The sequence below is a fragment of the Eubalaena glacialis genome, chromosome X, assembly GCF_028564815.1.
Source record: "Eubalaena glacialis isolate mEubGla1 chromosome X, mEubGla1.1.hap2.+ XY, whole genome shotgun sequence".
Taxonomy (NCBI): Eukaryota; Metazoa; Chordata; class Mammalia; order Artiodactyla; family Balaenidae; genus Eubalaena; species Eubalaena glacialis.
The window spans coordinates 123,675,931-123,695,668 of NC_083736.1; the positions used below are offsets into that span (position 1 = coordinate 123,675,931).

General features: G+C 40.6%; 1 protein-coding gene across 1 annotated transcript in view; it reads left to right on the forward strand.

The window, feature by feature from the left end:
- The first annotated feature begins 6,316 nt into the window (after positions 1–6,316).
- The window catches only part of LOC133081912 (transmembrane 9 superfamily member 2-like), a 111,350-nt gene continuing 97,928 nt past the window's right edge, over positions 6,317–19,738 (forward strand). Inside the window, 2 exon segments of the mRNA XM_061178226.1 lie at positions 6,317–6,597; positions 19,327–19,394. Of these exon segments, the coding sequence (XP_061034209.1) occupies positions 6,409–6,597; positions 19,327–19,394 (257 nt within the window). The 5' untranslated portion in view covers positions 6,317–6,408.

The window sequence follows — 19,738 nt, forward strand, 5'->3', positions numbered from 1 at the left end:
TAACCACTGGACCGCCAGGAAAGTCCCTCACTTTCTTTCTTTTTTTTTTAATATTTATTTATTTATTTTTGGCTGCATTGGGTCTTCATTGCTGTGCATGGGCTTCTTCTAGTTGTGGCGAGTGGGGGTTAGTCTTCGTTGCAGTGCGCGGGCTTCTCATTGCAGTGGCTTCTCTTGTTGCGGAGCATGGGCTCTAGGCACGTGGGCTTCAGTAGTTGTGGCACGTGGGCTCAGTAGTTGTGGCTCGCGGGCTCTAGAGCGCAGGCTCAATAGTTGTGGCGCACAGGCTTAGTTGCTCTGCGGCATGTGGGATCTTCCCAGACCAGGGCTCGAACCCGTGTCCCCTGCATTGGCAGGTGGATTCTTAACCATTGCACCACCAGGGAAGTCCTTCACTTTTTTTTTTTTTAAACATCTTTATTGGAGTATAATTGCTTTACAATGGTGTGTTAGTTTCTGCTTTATAACAAAATGAATCAGTTATACATATACATATGTTCCCATATCTCTTCCCTCCTTCACTTTCTTTTAATACCATTATTTTTAAGAACTATATTAGATATCAGGAGACCTGCTTTCTAGCCTTGACTTGGTCATCTATTAGCTGTGTGACCTTGGACGAGCAAATTAACTTCTCCTGTTCTCAGTTACTTCACATTAAATAACTACCCTTTCTACCTCATATAGTCACGTAAAATAATGGATGGACACAAACTTTGCAAACTCTACTGCTACATAAATAAAGGGGGTATTATCCTCGTTATCTACATTTACTCACATCTCTTGATTGCATCCTCTTTTGATTTCCAAATGAGGTAAAACATATAAAATGTCTATGACAGTGTAAGTGAATTCATTCATTAATTCATTTTTTCATTTATTCTGAATCTATGTATTATGTTCTAAGTGCCCAGATCTGCACTATGGATTTGAAGATAAGCAAGAAATGGATTCTGTGCTCAAAAGCTTACTTTCAGTAGAGGAAGAGATACAAGTAAACAAATAAAATTAATAAAGTGTTCGTTCTTTACTTTTCCACCAAATACTCTTAATGGCACAGGAGAGAGAACCCATGTCTCCCTGGAGTTTGGGGCACAGCCTACATTAAGAAATTAATTTCTTTGAAATGGAAAGATATCCCATGCTCTTGTATTGGAAGAATTAATACTGTTAAAATGGCTATACTACCCAAAGCAATCTACAGATTTAATGCAATCCCTATCAAATTACCCATGGCATTTTTCACAGGACCAGAACAAATAATCCTAAAAATCATATGGAACCATAGAAGACCCAGAATTGCCAAAGCAATCCTGAGGAAAAAGAACAAAGCAGGAGGCATAACCCTCCCAGACTTCAGACAATACTACAAAGCTACAGTAATCAAAAGAGTGTGGTATTAGCACAAAAACAGACATATGGATCAATGGAACAGAATAGAGAGTGCAGAAATAAATCCACACACCTATGGTCAATTAATCTTTGACAAAGGAGGCAAGAATACACAATGGAGAAAAGACAGTCTCTTCAGCAATGTTGGGAAAGCTGAACAGCCGCATGTAAATCAATGGAGTTAGAAGACACCCTTACACCACACACAAAAATAAACTCAAAATGGCTTAAAGACTTAAATATAAGACATAACACCATAAAACTCCTAGAAGAGAACATAGGTGAAACATTCTTTGACATAAGTTGTACCAATGTTTTCTTAGGTCCATCTCCCATGGCAAATATTCTCTGATATAAATTGTACCAATGCTTTCTTAGGTCAGTTTCCAAAGGCAATAGAAATAAAAGCAAAAATAAACAAGTAGAACCTAATCAAACTTTAAGCTTTTGCACAGCAAAGAAAACCATAAACAAAACCAAAAGGCAACCAACGGACTGGAAGAAGATATTTGCAAACGATGCAACGAACAAGGGCTTAATTTCCAAAATATATAAACAGCTCATATAACTCAATAACAAAAAAACCAAACAATCCAAACAAAAGATGGGCAGAAGACCTAATTAGACATTTCTCCAAAGAAGACATACAGATGGCCAACAGGCATATGAAAAGATGCTCCACATCACTAATTATTAGAGAAATGCAAATCAAAACTACAATGAGAGCACACCTCACACTGGTCAGAATGGCCATCATTAAAAAGTTGACAAATAACAAGTGCTGGAGAGGGCGTGGAGAAAAGGGAACTCTCCTACACTGTTGGTGGGAATGTAAGTTGGTGCAGCCACTATGGAGGAGAGTATGGAGGTTCCTCAAAAAACTAAAATTAGAATTAGAGTTTTGTCCAGATATATGCCCAGGAGTGGGGTTGCTGGATCATATAGCAACTCTAATTCGAAAAGATACATGCACCCCAGTGCACTATTTATAATAGCCAAGACATGGAAGCAACCTAAATGTCCATCAAGAGATGAATGGATAAAGAAGATGTGGCATATATATATACACACACATATATGTGTATATATATATACATATATATATACACACACACAATGGAATACTACTCAGCAATAAAAAAGAACAAAATAATGCCATTTGCAGCAACATGGATGCAACTAGAGATTATCATACTAAGTGAAGTGAGTCAGAAAGAGAAAGACAAATACCGTATGATATCACTTTTATGTGGAATCTAAAATATGACACAAATGAAATTATTTATGAAACAGAAACAGACTCACAGACATAAAGAACAGACTTGTGGTTGCGAAGGGGGGGGGTGGGAGAGGGATGTACTGGAAGTTTGGGATTAGCAGATGCAAACTATTATATATAGAATGACTTTATAAACAACAAGGTCCTACTGTATAGCACAGGGAACTATATTCAATATCCTGTAGTAAACCATACCGGAAAAGAATATGAAAAAGAACATCTATCTATCTCTCTCTCTATCTATCTGTCTATCTATAGATATATATATATCTGAATCACTTTGCTGAACACCAGAAACTAACACAACATTGTAAATCAGCTATACTTCAATAAAAAAAAATATAAAAGAAATTAATTTCTTTGAATTTTCTATTTTAAAAGCCTTACAAATTTGCATTCTACACCACAGTGTAGTCCTGTTTATTTTGTTATTGCTTTTTTTACACAGCAACCAGCCAAGTGGGGTTTATTCTGTAAATACAAGCCTGACTCAATATTTTAAAATCAATGTAATGCATCATGTCAATAATCTTAAGAAGAAACACAAAATTGTGTCAATTGATGCCAAAAAAATTGGATAAAATTCAATAACCAGTCATGATAAAAATTTTCAGCACACCGGGAGAGAAGGGAACTTCGTTAACCTGATAAAGGGCAGCTACAAAAAGCCTATAGCTAATATCATGCTTAATGGTGAAAGACTGAATGCTTTCCCCCTAAGATGGAGAGCAAGGCAAGGATGTCCATTCTCATTACTTCTATTCAACATTGTATTGGAAATCCTGGCCGATAGAAATAGAAAGGTCCCTGTTTGCATACAAGATGAGAAGGTGTACAGGGCTGGCTGGAGATGGCAGGCAGGCCTTACTCTTCTGTAAGACGTGGTCAAATTGGCTCATGGTGGGAGGGGAGGCTTTGGTGTTGGGGAAAACCAGGCCTGCCTAGAGGATTACTCCCACAAGGCTGCCCTGGGGCTTCTGCATCTTCTAGGGTGGTGGGGAAGCAGAAACAAACTCTTAGAGCCCCTGTAGCACAGAGAATATGCTGTATCTCTGGCACCAGCAGTGGGCCGGAGCGGGTGATAATCACTCACTGATGACACCAGGAGGGCTGTGTCTTGTTGCTGACAGTGGGGACGTAGCCTTCGGTGATGCTTTACTTCTTGAGGTTAACAGAAAACAGCCCCGCAGGGAGCTTTAATGGAAGACCTCAATGGCACTACTGGAGTTGTAGAGGATGAGGATGGTGATACGCTGACCACTGCTCTTTCCTGCTTCTCATAATCTCTCTGGAGAGTGCGCGGAGGGGCGGGGGCAGGCGTCCTGCTGGTGATCTGGGTGGCACACCTCCTCCAGGGAGTGCCCAGAACCCGCCCCCTCGCTTAGCAGGATCCGAAGGCGCTTGGCAGTCTGCCCAGTCCCGCAGCAGTTTATGCCTGCTGGGTCCTAGCACGTCTTCTAGATGTTCGGGCCCAGGCCTGAGAGACTGGAGGAGCATCCCGTTTATTTTCATTTATACTCTTTTTCATCCAAAGGCAGGCCGGAGAGAGGTGGTCACGCAGTGGTGAAACACAAAACTTTTATTCAAGCTCTGGTTACTTCCAACCATGACCATTCTCTCACTTACTAGCTCCCTTTTTCTGGTGCTCTTCTCAAAAGTGGTGCCCCTTCTGATCGTGTTATCCTGTTTTCCAAATCTTTACAGGGGTGTCTCCAGCTCTTTTGGTCAAGTTCAATCTTTTTTTTTAATAAATTTATTTATTTTATTTATTAGTTTTGGCTGCGTTGGGTCTTCGTTGCTGCACGCGGGCTTTCTCTAGTTGCCACAAGCGGGGGCTACTCTTCCTTGCGGTGCGCAGGCTTCTTATTCCAGTGGCTTCTCTTGTTGTGGAACATGGGCCCTAGGTGCGCAGGTTTCAGTAGTTGTGGCACGCAGGCTCAGTAGTTGTGGCTCACGGGCTCTAGAGCACAGGCTCAGTAGTTGTGGTGCACTGGGCTTAGTTGCTCTGTGGCATGTGGGATCTTCCCGGACCAGGGCTCGAACCCGTGTCCTCTGCATTGGCAGGCGGATTCTTAACCACTGTGTCACCAGGGAAGCCCCCACGTTCAATGTTTTTACTAACAACTCCCCTAATTCTGATCGTTGGTACATTTTCTCCATCCCTTTGTCCTACAACTTTTTCTACCCCTCTAGTCCAGGCGTTAACTCGCTAAATTTCGACCTGCCTCTGCTATTGGCCAGTTAGCTGCCTTTGTTCTGTCTTGAATTGCCCCCCTGCCAATCAGCAGAAGATGCAGACATTTTGGAGCCAGGGAACTTGCACAGAAAGGCCCTTGGGGAGGCGCACACGTCTCAGCATAAACAAATGACCTCTTGTTCGCCAAAGCTCTTGAGACACAAGGAGGAAAAATAATACGCTCTTCTACTATCTTTGTCCTATGATACCTACAATACTTTCTAGGTCCAAATACAGGCACTCTGCATTATAAGACAGCACAAGGAGCAGAAAGTAAGGGCGACAAGGATTCTTACAGAGGTCGCAAAATAAGATCCCTGCCGCTAAGAGAAAGAAAACTTTAGGAAACTTAAGAGCAACCCCCTTTCTTCCCCTCTCTCTTCTTCAGTTTTTTTCCCTTTCTTCCCCCTTCCCCAGACCTGCGCCGTCCAACAGAAATATAACTAGAGCCACATATGTAATTTTAAATGTTCTAGTAGCCACACACAAAAAATAGAGGGAGGGATAAATTAGGAATTTGGGATTAAAAGATGCACACTTATTATAAAATAGATAAACAACAAGGACCTACTGTATAGCACAGGGAACTATATTCAATATCTTATAATAACCTATAATGATGGAAAAGAATCTGAAAAAGAATAGCTATATACACATATGTATAACTGAATCACTGTCTTGTACACCTGAAACTAACACAACATTGTAAATCAACTATACTTCAATAAAAAAATTAAGCCACAAAAAAGAAACAGGTGGAATTAATTTTAATGTTTTATTTAATGTAAGAGACTCCAAATATTATTTCAACATGTAATCAATATGAAGTTGGAGAGGTTTTGCATTCTTTTTACCGTGCAAATTCTTTGAAACCTGTTGTACAATGTACATTTACAGACATCAGTTTCGGACTAGCTGCATTTCAAGCGCCGAATAACCACCACACTGGGCAGCAATGCCCAGGAATTCCCCTCCGCCCACCCTGGCAGCAAGAACTGAAGATGGCGGGGCGGTAACCCTGCTATTGGTACTAAGAGAGGCAAAATCAGGAGGACGCGAGACTCTGTGATGCTGGGAAGTTGAACCCTCTCAGGCTGCTTCCCCCCTGCCCCCGCCCCCCGGACACCGCGAGGCAGCTCTGAAGGCTGCGCGCGAGGAACCGCCAGAGCCGCGGGAAAGTGCTGGGCTGGGGACGCTGGGAGGACAGAGAGGGAGGTAGGGGGGTAAGGGAGGAGGGGTGAGGGGCGGTGGAAGGCGTGGCAGGGACCCGCACGCATGCGTACTCCGCGCGCTCACAAAGCCAGCCAGGCCGTCTAGCAACCGGGCTCCAAGCCAATGTCTCACCCGAACAAGTGGCCTTCCCTGGAGTTCTAGTCCCAACAGCCGGTCTCGGCTCTTCCCTGTCCGTCCACGGTTCTTCCTTATCATTTCCGCTTCTCCCCTCCACTGGTTCCGATCTCGCCCATGGTGTGTGTCCTCAAGCGCTGAACCGGCTCCTAAAATGTGTACTCGTGGTTTCCGCCTGGGAACCAACCTCTGTCGCCTGTGGCCCACCCTCCCCGGCCTCAGGTGGTTGCTGGGGCTGGGGCTGCTCCCGGGGCTTAAGGCCGCCCGCTGCGCGGCTTTTTATCTTCCCGGGTTGGCTCCGGTCAACTTCTGCGAGGCAGACCGAGAGACTGCTATCTGCAAGGTGAGGACTAGAGGGAGGAAGTGAGATGTGAGGGGAGGCTTCGGGTTGCGGTATGGGGCACACCGGGGCCGACCAGTGCTGGGAGCTCTCAGACTCTGACCCGGAATGCCAAAGCCCCCTCTGTGGGTGTGTTTCAGGGTCTCAATCGCTGAGCCTCGCACTTGGCGGGTCCGAACCTCTCTTTTTCCCTGATCCTCTTTCCCTCCCTCTTGGCTCCTCCCCCATCGTCTCTTTTCCTCTAACTCCCTCTCAGCTCCTCCTCTGCCCACCTCACAGCTCCTCCTTTTACGCTTTTCTCTCCGCTCCTTGCCCGCGGTCTCTGGCTTCTTCCTTTCCACTCCCTCTCGACTCCGCCCCCTCCCTTCCCCTCTTCCCTCTAGGCTCCGCTCTCCCTCTCAGCCCCGCCCTCTTCCCTTATCTTGGTCCCTCTAGTTCCTGCTCCTGCTCTGTCCCGCCTACTCCCTCTCAGCCACTCCCCCTCCCCTCGGTTCCTACCTCTTCCCCCTTCCAATTGGCTGCTCCTCCACCTCTCTCTTAGCTCCTCCTCCATCATAGCTCCTCCTCTCCCCCCTCCCGCTCGAAGGTTCCTTCCTCTCCTACTCTGTGTCCTCTGCCTCTCTCCCACTTCCCCCCTTATACTGAATATAATCTGACTTTGAAGACTCACACACTCACTAGGTCTTCCTTAGATATAGTCCCACCATGTTTCTGTCACCCCTCACTCCTGTGGTCTCACACTTTTACCTCCTTAATTGTTGTTAATTCACGTTGGTTTCTCCTGGGCCCTCTCCGCAAACAGCAAGATAATATTGTTTACCTCTCAGACTTGTGAGAATAAAATGAGACAACGTATGAAAAGCGCTGACAAAAACACCTGGCACCTGGTAAGCCTTAAATAAATGGTAACCATTATCATTATGAGTTTTCTCTAGCCAGAGATTTCTGGCACAATTCCTCTTCCGCATGTCCACCAAACCCCGATAATTTTTTGACTCCCTTCCTTGGCAGTCTAGTTTTTGTAACTGTAAACTCACTCTAAAAAATTTTTTTGCAAGTAATCAATTCAAAAAGTATTAATGAATAGTAAGACTTATTTTCTGATCTCAGGTTGCCCAGTCGAGTGTGTGGGGTAACGTTCTCTTAGAAGGAACCACAGAGGCATTACAGAGTTGAGAACAGTGCGGGGTGTGGTTTGACTATAGACTTAGCCAAGTTGAAAGTTGGGGTTTTTAGAGGCCAGTTCTAGGTGCAGCAAACTTGCTCTTAATCCTGGAGCTTGCCTTTTCCTGTGAGAAGTATTGATGGTGGTGTTTTGAGCCATCATCTTGTCAAACACGTGTAACTAAGAAATTGCATTTAAAAATTATTTTACACCTGCCTTTTCTCTGACTGGTAATACCTAGTCCTGGCTCTTTATTTCAGCAGGCTTCCTAGCAAAGAAATAAAATCTTTAACGAGTTTCTTTCTTTTCTTTCTTTCTTCCTTCCTTCCTTCCTTCGTTGGGTCTTCGTTGCTGCACGTGAGCTTTCTCTAGTTGCAGTGAGCGGGGTCTACTCTTCCTTGTGGTGAGTGGGCTTCTCGCTGTGGTGGCTTCTCTTTGTTGCGGAGCATGGGCTCTAGGTGCGTGGGCTTAGTAGTTGTGGCACATGGGCTCAGTAGTTGTGGCTCATGGGCTCTAGAGCACAGGCTCAGTAGTTGTGGCGCATGGGCTTAGTTCCTCTGCAGCATGTGGGATCTTCCCGGACCAGGGCTCGAACCTGTGTCCCCTGCATTGGCAGGTGGATTCTTAACAACTGCACCACCAGGGAAGTCCTGGAATTTCTTTTCTGTAAGCTCTTTTCTTTTTAGGCTGCTACTCGCCAGCCTAAATGTGTTCTACTTTTTTTTTTTTTAACATCTATATTGGAGTATAACTGCTTTACAATGGTGTGTTAGTTTCTGCTGTATAACAAAGTGAATCAGCTGTACATATACATATATCCCCATATCTCCTCCCTCTTGCATCTCCCTCCAACCCTCCCTGTCCCACCCCTCTAGGTGGACACAGCACCGAGCTGATCTCCCTGTGCTATGTGGCTGCTTCCCACTAGCTATCTATTTTACATTTGGTAATGTATATGTGTCCATGCCACTCTCTCACTTCATCCCAGCTTACCCTTCCCCCTCCCCGTGTCATCAAGTCCATTCTCTACGTCTGCGTCTTTATTCCTGTCTTGCCCCTAGGTTCTTCAGAACCTTTTTTTTTTTTTTAGATTCCATGTATATGTGTTAGCATACAGTGTTTGTATTTCTCTTTCTGACTTACTTCACTCTGTATGACAGTCTCTAGGTCCATCCACCTCACTACAAATAACTCAATTTCGTTTCTTTTTATGGCTGAGTAATATTCCATTGTATATATGTGCCACATCTTCTTTATCCATTCATCTGTCGATGGACATTTAGGTTGCTTCCATGACCTGGCTATTGTAAATACAGCTGCAATGAACATTGTGGTACATGACTCTTTTTGAATTATGGTTTTCTCAGGGAATATGCCCAGTGGTGGGATTGCTGGGTCGTATGGTAGTTTTATTTTTAGTTTTTTAAGGAACCTCCATACTGTTCTCCATAGTGGCTGTATCAATATACATTCCCACCAACAGTGCAGGAGGGTTCCCTTTTCTCCACACCCTCTCCAGCGTTTATTGTTTATAGATTTTTTGATGATGGACATTCTGACTGGTGTGAGGTGATACCTCATTGTAGTTTTGATTTCTCTAATGATTAGTGATGTTCAGCGTCCTTTCGTGTGTTTGTTGGCCATCTGTATATCTTCTTTGGAGAAATGTCTATTTAGGTCTTCTGCCCAGTTTTGGATTGGGTTGTTTTTTTGATATTGAGCTGCTTGTAAATTTTGGAGATTAATCCTTTGTCAGTTGCTTCGTTTGCAAATATTTTCTCCCATTCTGAGGGTTGTCTTTTTGTCTTGTTTATGGTTTCCTTTGCTGTGCAAAAGCTTTTAAGTTTCATTAGGTCCCATTTGTTTATTTTTATTTATATTTCCATTTCTCTAGGAGGTGGGTCAAAAAGGTTCTTGCTGTGATTTATGTCATAGAGTGTTCTGCCTATGTTTTCCTCTAACAGTTTTATAGTGTCTGGCCTTACATTTAAGTCTTTAATCCATTTTGAGTTTATTTTTGTGTATGGTGTTAGGGAGTGTTCTAATTTCATTCTTTTACATGTAGCTGTCCAGTTTTCCCAGCACCACTTACTGAAGAGGCTGTCTTTTCTCCATTGTATATTCTGCCTCCTTTATCAAGGATAAGGTGACCATATGTGCATGAGTTTATCCCTGGGCTTTCTATCCTGTTCCATTGATCTATATTTCTGTTTTTGTGCCAGTACCATACTGTCTTGATTACTGTAGCTTTGTAGTATAGTCTGAAGTCAGGGAGCCTGATTCCTACAGCTCCATTTTTCTTTCTCAAGATTACTTTGGCTATTCGGGGTCTTTTGTGTTTCCATACAAATTGTGCAATTTTTTGTTCTAGTTCTGTGAAAAATGCCATTGGTAGTTTGATAGAGATTGCATTGAATCTGTAGATTGCTTTGGGTAGAAGAGTCAGTTTCACAATGTTGATTCTTCCAATCCAAGAACATGGTATATCTCTCCATCTGTTTGTATCATCTTTAATTTCTTTCATCAGTGTCTTATAGTTTTCTGCATACAGGTGTTTTGTCTCCTTAGGTAGGTTTATTCCTAGGTATTTTATTCTTTTTGTTGCAGTGGTAAATGGGAGTGTTTCCTTAATTTCTCTTTCAGATTTTTCATCATTAGTGTATAGGAATGCAAGAGATTTCTGTGCATTAATTTTGTATCCAGCTACTTTACCAAATTCATTGATTAGCTCTAGTAGTTTTCTGGTAGCATCTCTAGGATTCTCTATGTATAGTATCATGTCAGCTGCAAAAAGTGACAGTTTTACTTCTTCTTTTCCAATTTGGATTCCTTTTATTTCTTTTCTTCTCTGATTGCTGTGGCTAAAACTTCCAAAACTATGTTGAATAATAGTGGTAAGGGTGGGCAACCTTGTCTTGTTCCTGATCTTAGTGGAAATGGTTTCAGTTTTTCACCATTGAGAACGATGTTGTGTGTGGGTTTGTCATATATGGCCTTTATTATGTTGAGGTAAGTTCCCTCTATGCCTACTTTCTGGAGGGTTTTTATCATAAATGGGTGTTGAATTTTGTTGAAAGCTTTTTCTGCATCTGTTGAGATGATCATATGGTTCTTCTCCTTCAATTTGTTAATATGGTGTATCACACTGATTGATTTGCGTATATTGAAGAATCCTTGCATTCCTGGAATAAACCCCAATTGATCAGGGTGTATGATCCTTTTAATGTGCTGTTGGATTCTGTTTGCTGGTATTTTGTTGAGGATTTTTGCATCTGTGTTCATCAGGGATACTCTAGTTTTCTTTTTCTGTGACATCTTTGTTTGGTTTTGGTATCAGGGCGATGGTGGCTTCGTAGAATGAGTTTGGGAGTGTTCCTCCCTCTGCTATATTTTGGAAGAGTTTGAGAAGTTTAGGTGTTAGCTCTTCTCTAAATGTTTGATAGAATTTGCCTGTGAAGCCATCTGGTCCTGGGCTTTTGTTTGTTGGAAGATTTTTAATCACAGTTTCAATTTCAGCGCTTGTGATTTGTCTGCTTATATTTTCTATTTCTTCCTGGTTCAGTCTCGGAAGGTTGTGCTTTTCTAAGAATTTGTCCATTTCTTCCAGGTTGTCCATTTTATTGGCATATAGTTGCCTGTAGTCATCTCTCATGATCCTTTGTATTTCTGCAGTGTCAGTTGTAACTTCTCCTTTTTCATTTCTAATTCTATTGAATTACGTCTTCTCCCTTTTTCTCTTGATGAATCTGGCTAATGGTTTATCAATTTTGTGTATCTTCTCAAAGAACCAGCTTTTAGTTTTATTGATCTTTGCTATCATTTCCTTCATTTCTTTTTCATTTATTTCTGATCTGTTTTTATGATTTCTTTCCTTCTGCTAACTTTGGGGTTTTTTGGTTCTTCTTTGTCTGATTGCTTTAGGTGTAAGGTTAGGGTGCTTATTTGAGATGTTTCTTGTTTCTTGAGGTAGGATTGTATTGCTATAAACTTCCCCCTTAGAACTGCTTTTGCTGCATCCCATAGGTCTTGGGTCATTGTGTTTTCATTGTCATTTGTTTCTAGGTATTTTTTGATTTCCTCTTTGATTTCTTCAGTGATGTCTTGGTTATTTAGTAGCGTATTGTTTAGCCTCCATGTGTTTGTATTTTTTACAGTTTTCTTCGTGCAATTGATGTCTAGTCTCATAGCGTTGTGGTCGGAAAAGATACTTGATACGATTTCAATTGTCTTAAATTTACGGGAGCTTGATTTGTGACCCAAGATATGATCTATCCTGGAGAATGTTCCATGAGCACTTGAGAAGAAAGTGTATTCTGTTGTTTTTGGATTGAATGTCCTATAAATATCAATGAAGTCCTCCTTGTTTAATGTTTCATTTAAGCTTGTGCTTCCTTATTTATTTTCATTTTGGATGATCTGTGCTTTGGTGAAAGTGGGGTGTTAAAGTTCCCTATTATTATTGTGTTACTGTTGATTTCCCCTTTTATGGCTGTTAGCATTTGCCTTATGTACTGAGGTCCTCCTATGTTGGGTGCATAAATATTTACAACTGTTATATCTTCTTCTTGGATTGATCCCTTGATCATTATATAGTGTCTGTCTTTTTCTCTTGTAATAGTGTTATTTTAAAGTCTATTTTGTCTGATATGAGAATTGCTCCTCCAGCTTTCTTTTGATTTCCATTTGCATGGAATATATTTTTCCATCCCCTCACTTTCAGTCTGTATGTGTCCCTAGGTCTGAAGTGGATCTCTTGTTGACAGCATATATATGGGTTTTGTTTTTGTATTCGTTCAGCCAGTCTATGTCTTTTGGTTGGAGCATTTAATCCATTTACATTTAAGGTAGTTATTGATATGTATGTTCCTACTACCATTTTCTTAATTGTTTTGGGTTTGTTATTGTAGATCTTTTCCTTCTCTTGTGTTTCCTGCCTAGAGAAGTTCCTTTAGCATTTGTTGTAGAGGTTTGGTGGTGCTCAATTTTCTTAGCTTTTGCTTGTCTGTAAAGGTTTTAATTTCTCTGTTGAATCTGAATGAGATCCTTGCTGGGTAGAGTAATCTTGGTTGTAGGTTTTTCCCTTTCATCACTTTAAATATGTCCTGCCACTTCCTTCTGGCTTGCAGAGTTTGTGTTGAAAGATCAGCTGTTATCCTTATGGGGATTCCCTTGTATGTTATTTGTTGCTTTTCCCTTGCTGCTTTTAATATTTTTTCTTTGTATTTAATTTTTGATAGTTTGATTAATATGTGTCTTGGCGTGTTTCTCCTTGGAGTTATCCTGTATGGGACTCCCTGCACTTCCTGGACTTGATTGAGTATTTCCTTTCCCATATTAGGGAAGTTTTCAACTATAATCCCTCAAATATTTTCTCAGACCCTTTCTTTTTCTCTTCTTCTTCTGGGACCCCTAGAATTAGAATGTTGGTGCGTTTAATGTTGTCCCAGAGGTCTCTGAGACTGTCCTCAATTCTTTTCATTCTTTTTTCTTTATTCTGCTCTGCGGTAGTTATTTCCACCATTTTATCTTCCAGGTCACTTATCCGTTCTTGTGCCTCAGTTATTCTGCTATTGATTCCTTCTAGAGAATATTTAATTTCATTTATTGTGTTGTTCATCATTGTTTGTTTGCTGTTTAGTTCTTTTAGCTCCCTGTGAAACATTTCTTGTATTTTCTCCATTCTATTTCCCAGATTTTGGATCATCTTTACTATCATTACTCTGAATTCTTTTTCAGGTAGACTGCCTATTTCCTCTTCATTTGTTTGGTCTGGTGAGTTTTTACCTTGCTCCTTCATCTGCTGTGCATTTCTCTGTTTTCTCATTTTGCTTAACTTACTGTGTTTGGGGTCTCCTTTTTTGCAGGCTGCCGGTTCGTATTCCCATTGTTTTTGATGTCTGCCCTCAGTGGGTAAGGTTGGTTCAGTGGGTTGTGTAGGCTTCCTGGTGGAGGGCACTAGTGCCTGTGTTCTGGAGGATGAGGCTGGATCTTGTCTTTCTGGTGGGCAGGACTGCGTCCGGTGGTGTGTTTTGGGGTGTCTGTGAACCTTAGTTTGATATTAGACAGCCTCTCTGCTAACGGGTGGTGTTGTGTTCCTGTCTTGCTAGTTGTTTGGTATAGGGTGTCCAGCACTGTAGCTTGCTGGTTGTTGAGTGGAACTGGGTCTTAGCATTGAGATGGAGATCTCTGGGAGAGCTTTCACCATTTGATATTACGTGGAGCGGGGGTGTCTCTGGTGGACCAATGTCCTGATCTCCCCCCTCCCACCTCAGAGGCACAGGCCTGACACCCGGCCGGAGCACCAAGACCCTGTCATCCACACGGCTGCTGCTGTTGGGAGGTCTCCTGCAGAGGCGGGGGGTGGCTGTGGCTCACCGCGGGGGCAAGGACACTGGCAGCAGAAGTTCTGGGAAGTACTCCTTGACATGTGCCCTTCCAGAGTCCACCATTAGCCCCACCCATGTGTTCTACTTTTTATTCTGAGATTGCACCTTCTTTCCTTTGGTGAGTCTCTCATTTTTATGTTTAACACTCCAAACTTTCCTAATTCGGCAGTGTCCAGGCCCTTGATTTCTTATTTTTAAATTAGTTTTTAAAGTTTTACTATTACAAAAGCAATAACATGCATGGAAGATGGTTAAAAAAATGCAGATAGGCAAAAATAAGGAAAGAAAAACATTTCTAACAACTAGAGAATTGGCATTGTTGATACCTTAGAATATATTCTAGATTTAAAAAAATACATATTCATATCCAGATTTGTACTTTCAATAGACTTGATTTTTTAGAGCAGTTTTAGGTTTGCAGCAAAATTCAGCAGAGTATAGAGTTACCGTATAACCCTGCCTCCTCACATACATCACTTTCCCCATCGTCAACATCCCCCACCAGCGTGGGACATTTGTTACAATTGGTGGACCTACACTGAATCGTCGTTATCACCTGTAGTCCATAGTTTACGTTACAGTTCAATCTTGGTGTTGTACATCCTATGAGTTTGGACAAATGTATAATGATATGTATCCATTATTATAGTATCATACAGAGTAATTTCACTGCCCTAAAAGTCCTCTATGTTCTCTGTTTATTCATCCCAACTTCCCTTTAACCCATGGCAACCAGTGATGTATTTATTGTCTCTATCGTTCTGCCTTTTCCAGAATGTCATATAGTTGGAATCATACAGTGCATAGCCTTTTCAGATTGGCATCTTTCCCGTAGCAACATGATGAAAGGCTCCTCCATGTCTTTTCATGGGGGTCTAGCTCATTTGTTTTTAGTGCTGAATAATATTTCATTGTCTAGATGTACCGTAGTACATACATTCATCTATTCACTTGCTAAAGGACACCTTGGTTGCTTCCAAGCTCTGACAATGATGAATAAAGCTGCTATAAACATTGTGTATAGGTTTTTGTGTGGACATAAGTTTTCAGCTCCTTTAAGTAAATACCAAGGAGCAAAATTTCTGGACTCGTATGGTAAGAGTATGTTTAGTTTTGTGAAAAAGTGCCAAACTGTCTTCCACAGTGCTGTACCATTTTGCATTCCCACCAGCAATGAATGAGTGTCCACATGCATTTTTTTTACCAAAATAAAATCATAGTATACATGTTATTTTGTAACCTGCACTTTTCTGTTAACAACTCCATCTTTCCACATCAATACCTTTTAAAATCTCATCTATTACCCAGTTCACAGTCAGATTTCCCCAGCTATCCCTGAACTATCCAAGCCAGAATCCAATCTAGGACCACAAATTGCATCTGTTTGTTATATTCTTATGGCTTTTAAAATCAAGCACGTTTTTCCCCTTTTCTTTTCATAACACTGACTTATAAAAGGGACCAGCCTGTTTTTCTTGTGGAATGTCCCTCCTCTTGGTGTTGTCTGTTTTCTGCCTTGTGATAGCATTTAGCTTGGTTTAATGGTTAAACTCGAACGCTTTGGAAAGTAATTTGAAATATGTATCAAAGTCTACAAAAATGTTTATCCTTCTTGATTGTAGTGATCCCACTTAGAATAATATGCAAGGACACAGGCAGATGAGAGGATTTCTCTGAATGTCTCATCTACCTGGGTCCTTTAGTCACATAAGTACACCTCCCTGGAGGGCACCAGTTTCTTGAGAATCTTTCTTTTTGTGAATATACAAATATGTTTTTATATTCTTTTTTCCTTCCCCCTTTTTTACACATATGGTAGCATACTGTTCTCATATCATGTACCTTTGTTCATTTAACAATAAACTTGGAGATTGTTTTATTTAATTGCATAAGAAACATCCTTATTCTTTTTTAATGGTTGCATAGTATTCCATTATAAGGATGTGCTATAACTGATATACATACTCCCTTATTTATGTATTTAGCTTGTTTCCATTCTCTTGATCTTACCAACCATTGCTGCACGTGGGAATATATCTGTAGAATAAATTCTAGGAATGGAATTGCTGGGTCAAAGAACATATGTTCTTACAAATTTTTTCTTTATTGAAGTATAGTTGATTTACAATATTATGTTAGTTTCAGGTGTGCAGCAAAGTGATTCATATGTATATATATATAAATATATATATATATTCTTTTTCAGATTCTTTTCCTTTATAGGTTATTGCAAGATATTGAATATAGCTCCCTGTGCTATACAGTAAGTAGGTCCTTGTCGTTTATCTATTTTATATATAGTAGTGTGTATCTGTTAATCCCATACTCCTAATTTATCCCTCCCCCACTGCACTTAACAAGTTTGATAGTGCCAAATTGCTCTCCATGGAGGTTGTGTTAATTTGCACTCCCACCGGCAGTGTGTTAGAGTGCCTGTTTCTCCACAGCTTGACAACAGTGTGTTATCAAAGTTTTAGATCTTTGCCAATCCAATAGGTGAAAAATTGTGTGTTGTGCTTGTAATTTGCATTGCTTTTATTAGGAATCTTTATTGAGAATCTTTTCACGTAATTAAAAGCCAGTTGTATTTTCTGTGAACTATCTGTATATCCTTTGCTGATTTTTATATTAAGTTGAACATTTACAGTTTTCTTTTGTTTAAAATTTTATTTATTTATCTATGTATTTATTTATTTATGGCTGCCTTGGGTCTTTGTTGCTGCATGCGGGCTTTCTCTAGTTGTGGCGAATGGGGGCTACTCTTTGTTGCGGAGCATGGGCTCTAGGCATGCGGGCTTCAGTAGCTGTGGCACGCGGGCTCAGTAGTTGTGGCTTGTGGGCTCTAGAGGGCAGGCTCAGTAGTTGTGGTGCACAGGCTTAGTTGCTCCGCGGCATGTGGGATCTTCCCCGAACAGGGCTCGAACCCGTGTCCCCTGCATTGGCAGGCGGATTCTTAACCACTGTGCCACCAGGGAAGTCCCGCATTTTAAAATATAGTTGAAATCTTATGTACTTTGTCAGTTTTGGGACTCTAGATGAGAACTATTATCTTTAATTATCTGCTGTCCTTTAGAAACCTTTGCCTATTCACCTTTATAAAACTATAACTCATATATGTTGCTATTGCTAAATTTCTGATTAGATTTCACTAAGTGTAGATACAATTCTCTTGTTTACAGAGTTATAGTAAGGTTATTTACATGTGTTCCCAAGTGTGATAACTTTCCATGTCCTTGTCTTTAAAAAAGAAAAATCTAACCACATGGTATAGATGATAGCAGATGTTCAATTTTTTAAAAAGCAGTGTATGAAATTTTGAAAAAGAATAAAGGATTACCCAAGTTCTGCTGTTTTAGTGATTTAAAAAATCCTGTCTGGTAAATTATCAAGAGCACAGCTGAGATCCAGGGAAGTAAGCAAAAACGTCCTGTGAAGAGCCAGAAGAGATGTTATAATGTTCATGACCTAACTTCATGCTCTCAGACAGTCTTTTTGACATAGGCTTTCTTTTTGGCCTTGCTGTGCGGCGTGCGGGACCTTAGTTCTCTGACCAGGGATGGAACCAAGGGCTCCAGCAGTGAGAGCGCTGAGTCCTAACCACTGGACCGCCAGGGAATTCCCTCCATTTAAAGTTATTATAGGACTTCCCTGGTGTCGCGGTGGTTAAGAATCCGCCTGCCAATGCAGGGGATATGGGTTTGAGCCCTGGTCCGGGAAGATCCCACAGGCCGTGGAGCAACTAAGCCCATGCGCCACAACTACTGAGCCCATGTGCCACAACTACTGAAGCCCGCACGCCTAGAGCCTGTGCTTCGCAACAAGAGAAGCCACTGCAATGAGAAGCTTGCGCACCGCAATGAAGAGTAGTCCCCACTCGCTGCAACTAGAGAAAGCCTGCGCGCAGTAACGAAGACCCAACACAGCCAAAAGTAAGAAATAAATAAATTTTTAAAAGTTATAAAATATTGGTTATATTCCTTGTGCTGTACGATATATCCTTGCAGCTTATTTCTTTTATACACAGTAGTTTGTATCTGTTAATTCCCTACCCCTATCTTGCCCTTCCCCACTTTCCTCTCCCCAGTGGTAACCACTAGTTTGTTCTCTATATCTGTGAGTCTGTTTCTGTTTTGTTATATTCATTCATATTACTTTTTAGATTCCACATATAAGTGATATCATACAGTATATGTCTTTTTCTGTCTAACTTATTTTACGAAGCGTAATACCCTCCAGGTCCATCCATGGTGTTGCAAATGGCAAAATTTCATTCTTTTTTATGGCCTTTTTCACATAGTTTTAACAAATCTGATCATTTATTACACAAATTGAGGGCTTGCCCTATACCAGATTAGGGGGAAAAAAAGAAGGGAGAAAAGGCATAATGACAGCTGACAGCCAAAATGAAAGAGAAACTCTTTACAAAAAGAAAGGAAACTCTTTACAAACAAGTTTATGTTCTTTGGTAGGGGTGGGGGGGTGTGGGTAGCAGAGGTGTAAATAGTTATCTCTTGCCATTCAGTTTTGGGGTAAATAGCTGTTTTCATCTCATTTGATACTGGAGATGTCACAGAGTCAAAGCAGGTGCAATGATTGATGCTCAAAATGACCCTGAGTCATCAAGGAAGGTTAAATTGTGATCATAATGTTTTGTTTAAGATAGGAAAGAGTGAAGTGTATTTTAGAATAATTCTTATAAAAATGGTTACAATAATGCAAGAAAAGCACTTATGCAGGTAGCTTTAATTATTTCAAGTTCTTAACTTGAGTTCCATGGACCTTAGGGGCCCTATGAAGCCTCTTAAAGCTGAACAGGGAATTTGGTGAATTTGTGTGCTTTTCTGGGGCAAGGAGCCATAGCTTTCATCCTATTCTCAAAGGGTTCTATAATTAAAAAAGGTTAAGAATGGCTGAGGTATCTGAAAAATTTATGTATTCAAAGACCCCGATGATGCCAGATAAATGAAACGTTATGAATTTATAGCTATACTGTTTTAAAAATTTATAAGTGTACTGTGTTATAAATTTATAACACTGTGCTAAGTTATAAATTTATAACTATACAGTTATAAATTGATGGGAGCAATAGACCCAATTACCTTTCAGTTACTTCATTATGTATTTTGCAAGTGCTGCCTTATTTTACTTTGTATTATTAATGTTTTTTTTCCCTTCTTGTAGTCATCAGTAGCACTATTTGTAAATAGACTGGACTCAGTGGACTCTGTGCTACCTTATGAATATAATACGTAAGTTGTAAGTATTATAATTATATCCAATATAATTGATATCATTGTGATTAATTTATATCATAATTATGATATAATTGTGTTAAAATGTGCCTTAAGTTTTTAAAGTTAGTGAACGAAAGCCCTGAATATATTAAGAAATGTAGTGGTAATTTTATAATAAACGTAACAGGAAAAAATGATTAGAATAGAGAGCTTTCAATGTGAGACAAATGCTTAAAAAATTAGGAAGTTGCCATACTTGATTTTTCTTTCTAAGAAAGGCAAATTATAAATTTACTACACTTTGAACTTGAAAAAATATCTTTGCAGAGTTGTATCTTATTTCTAAAATATCAAATACT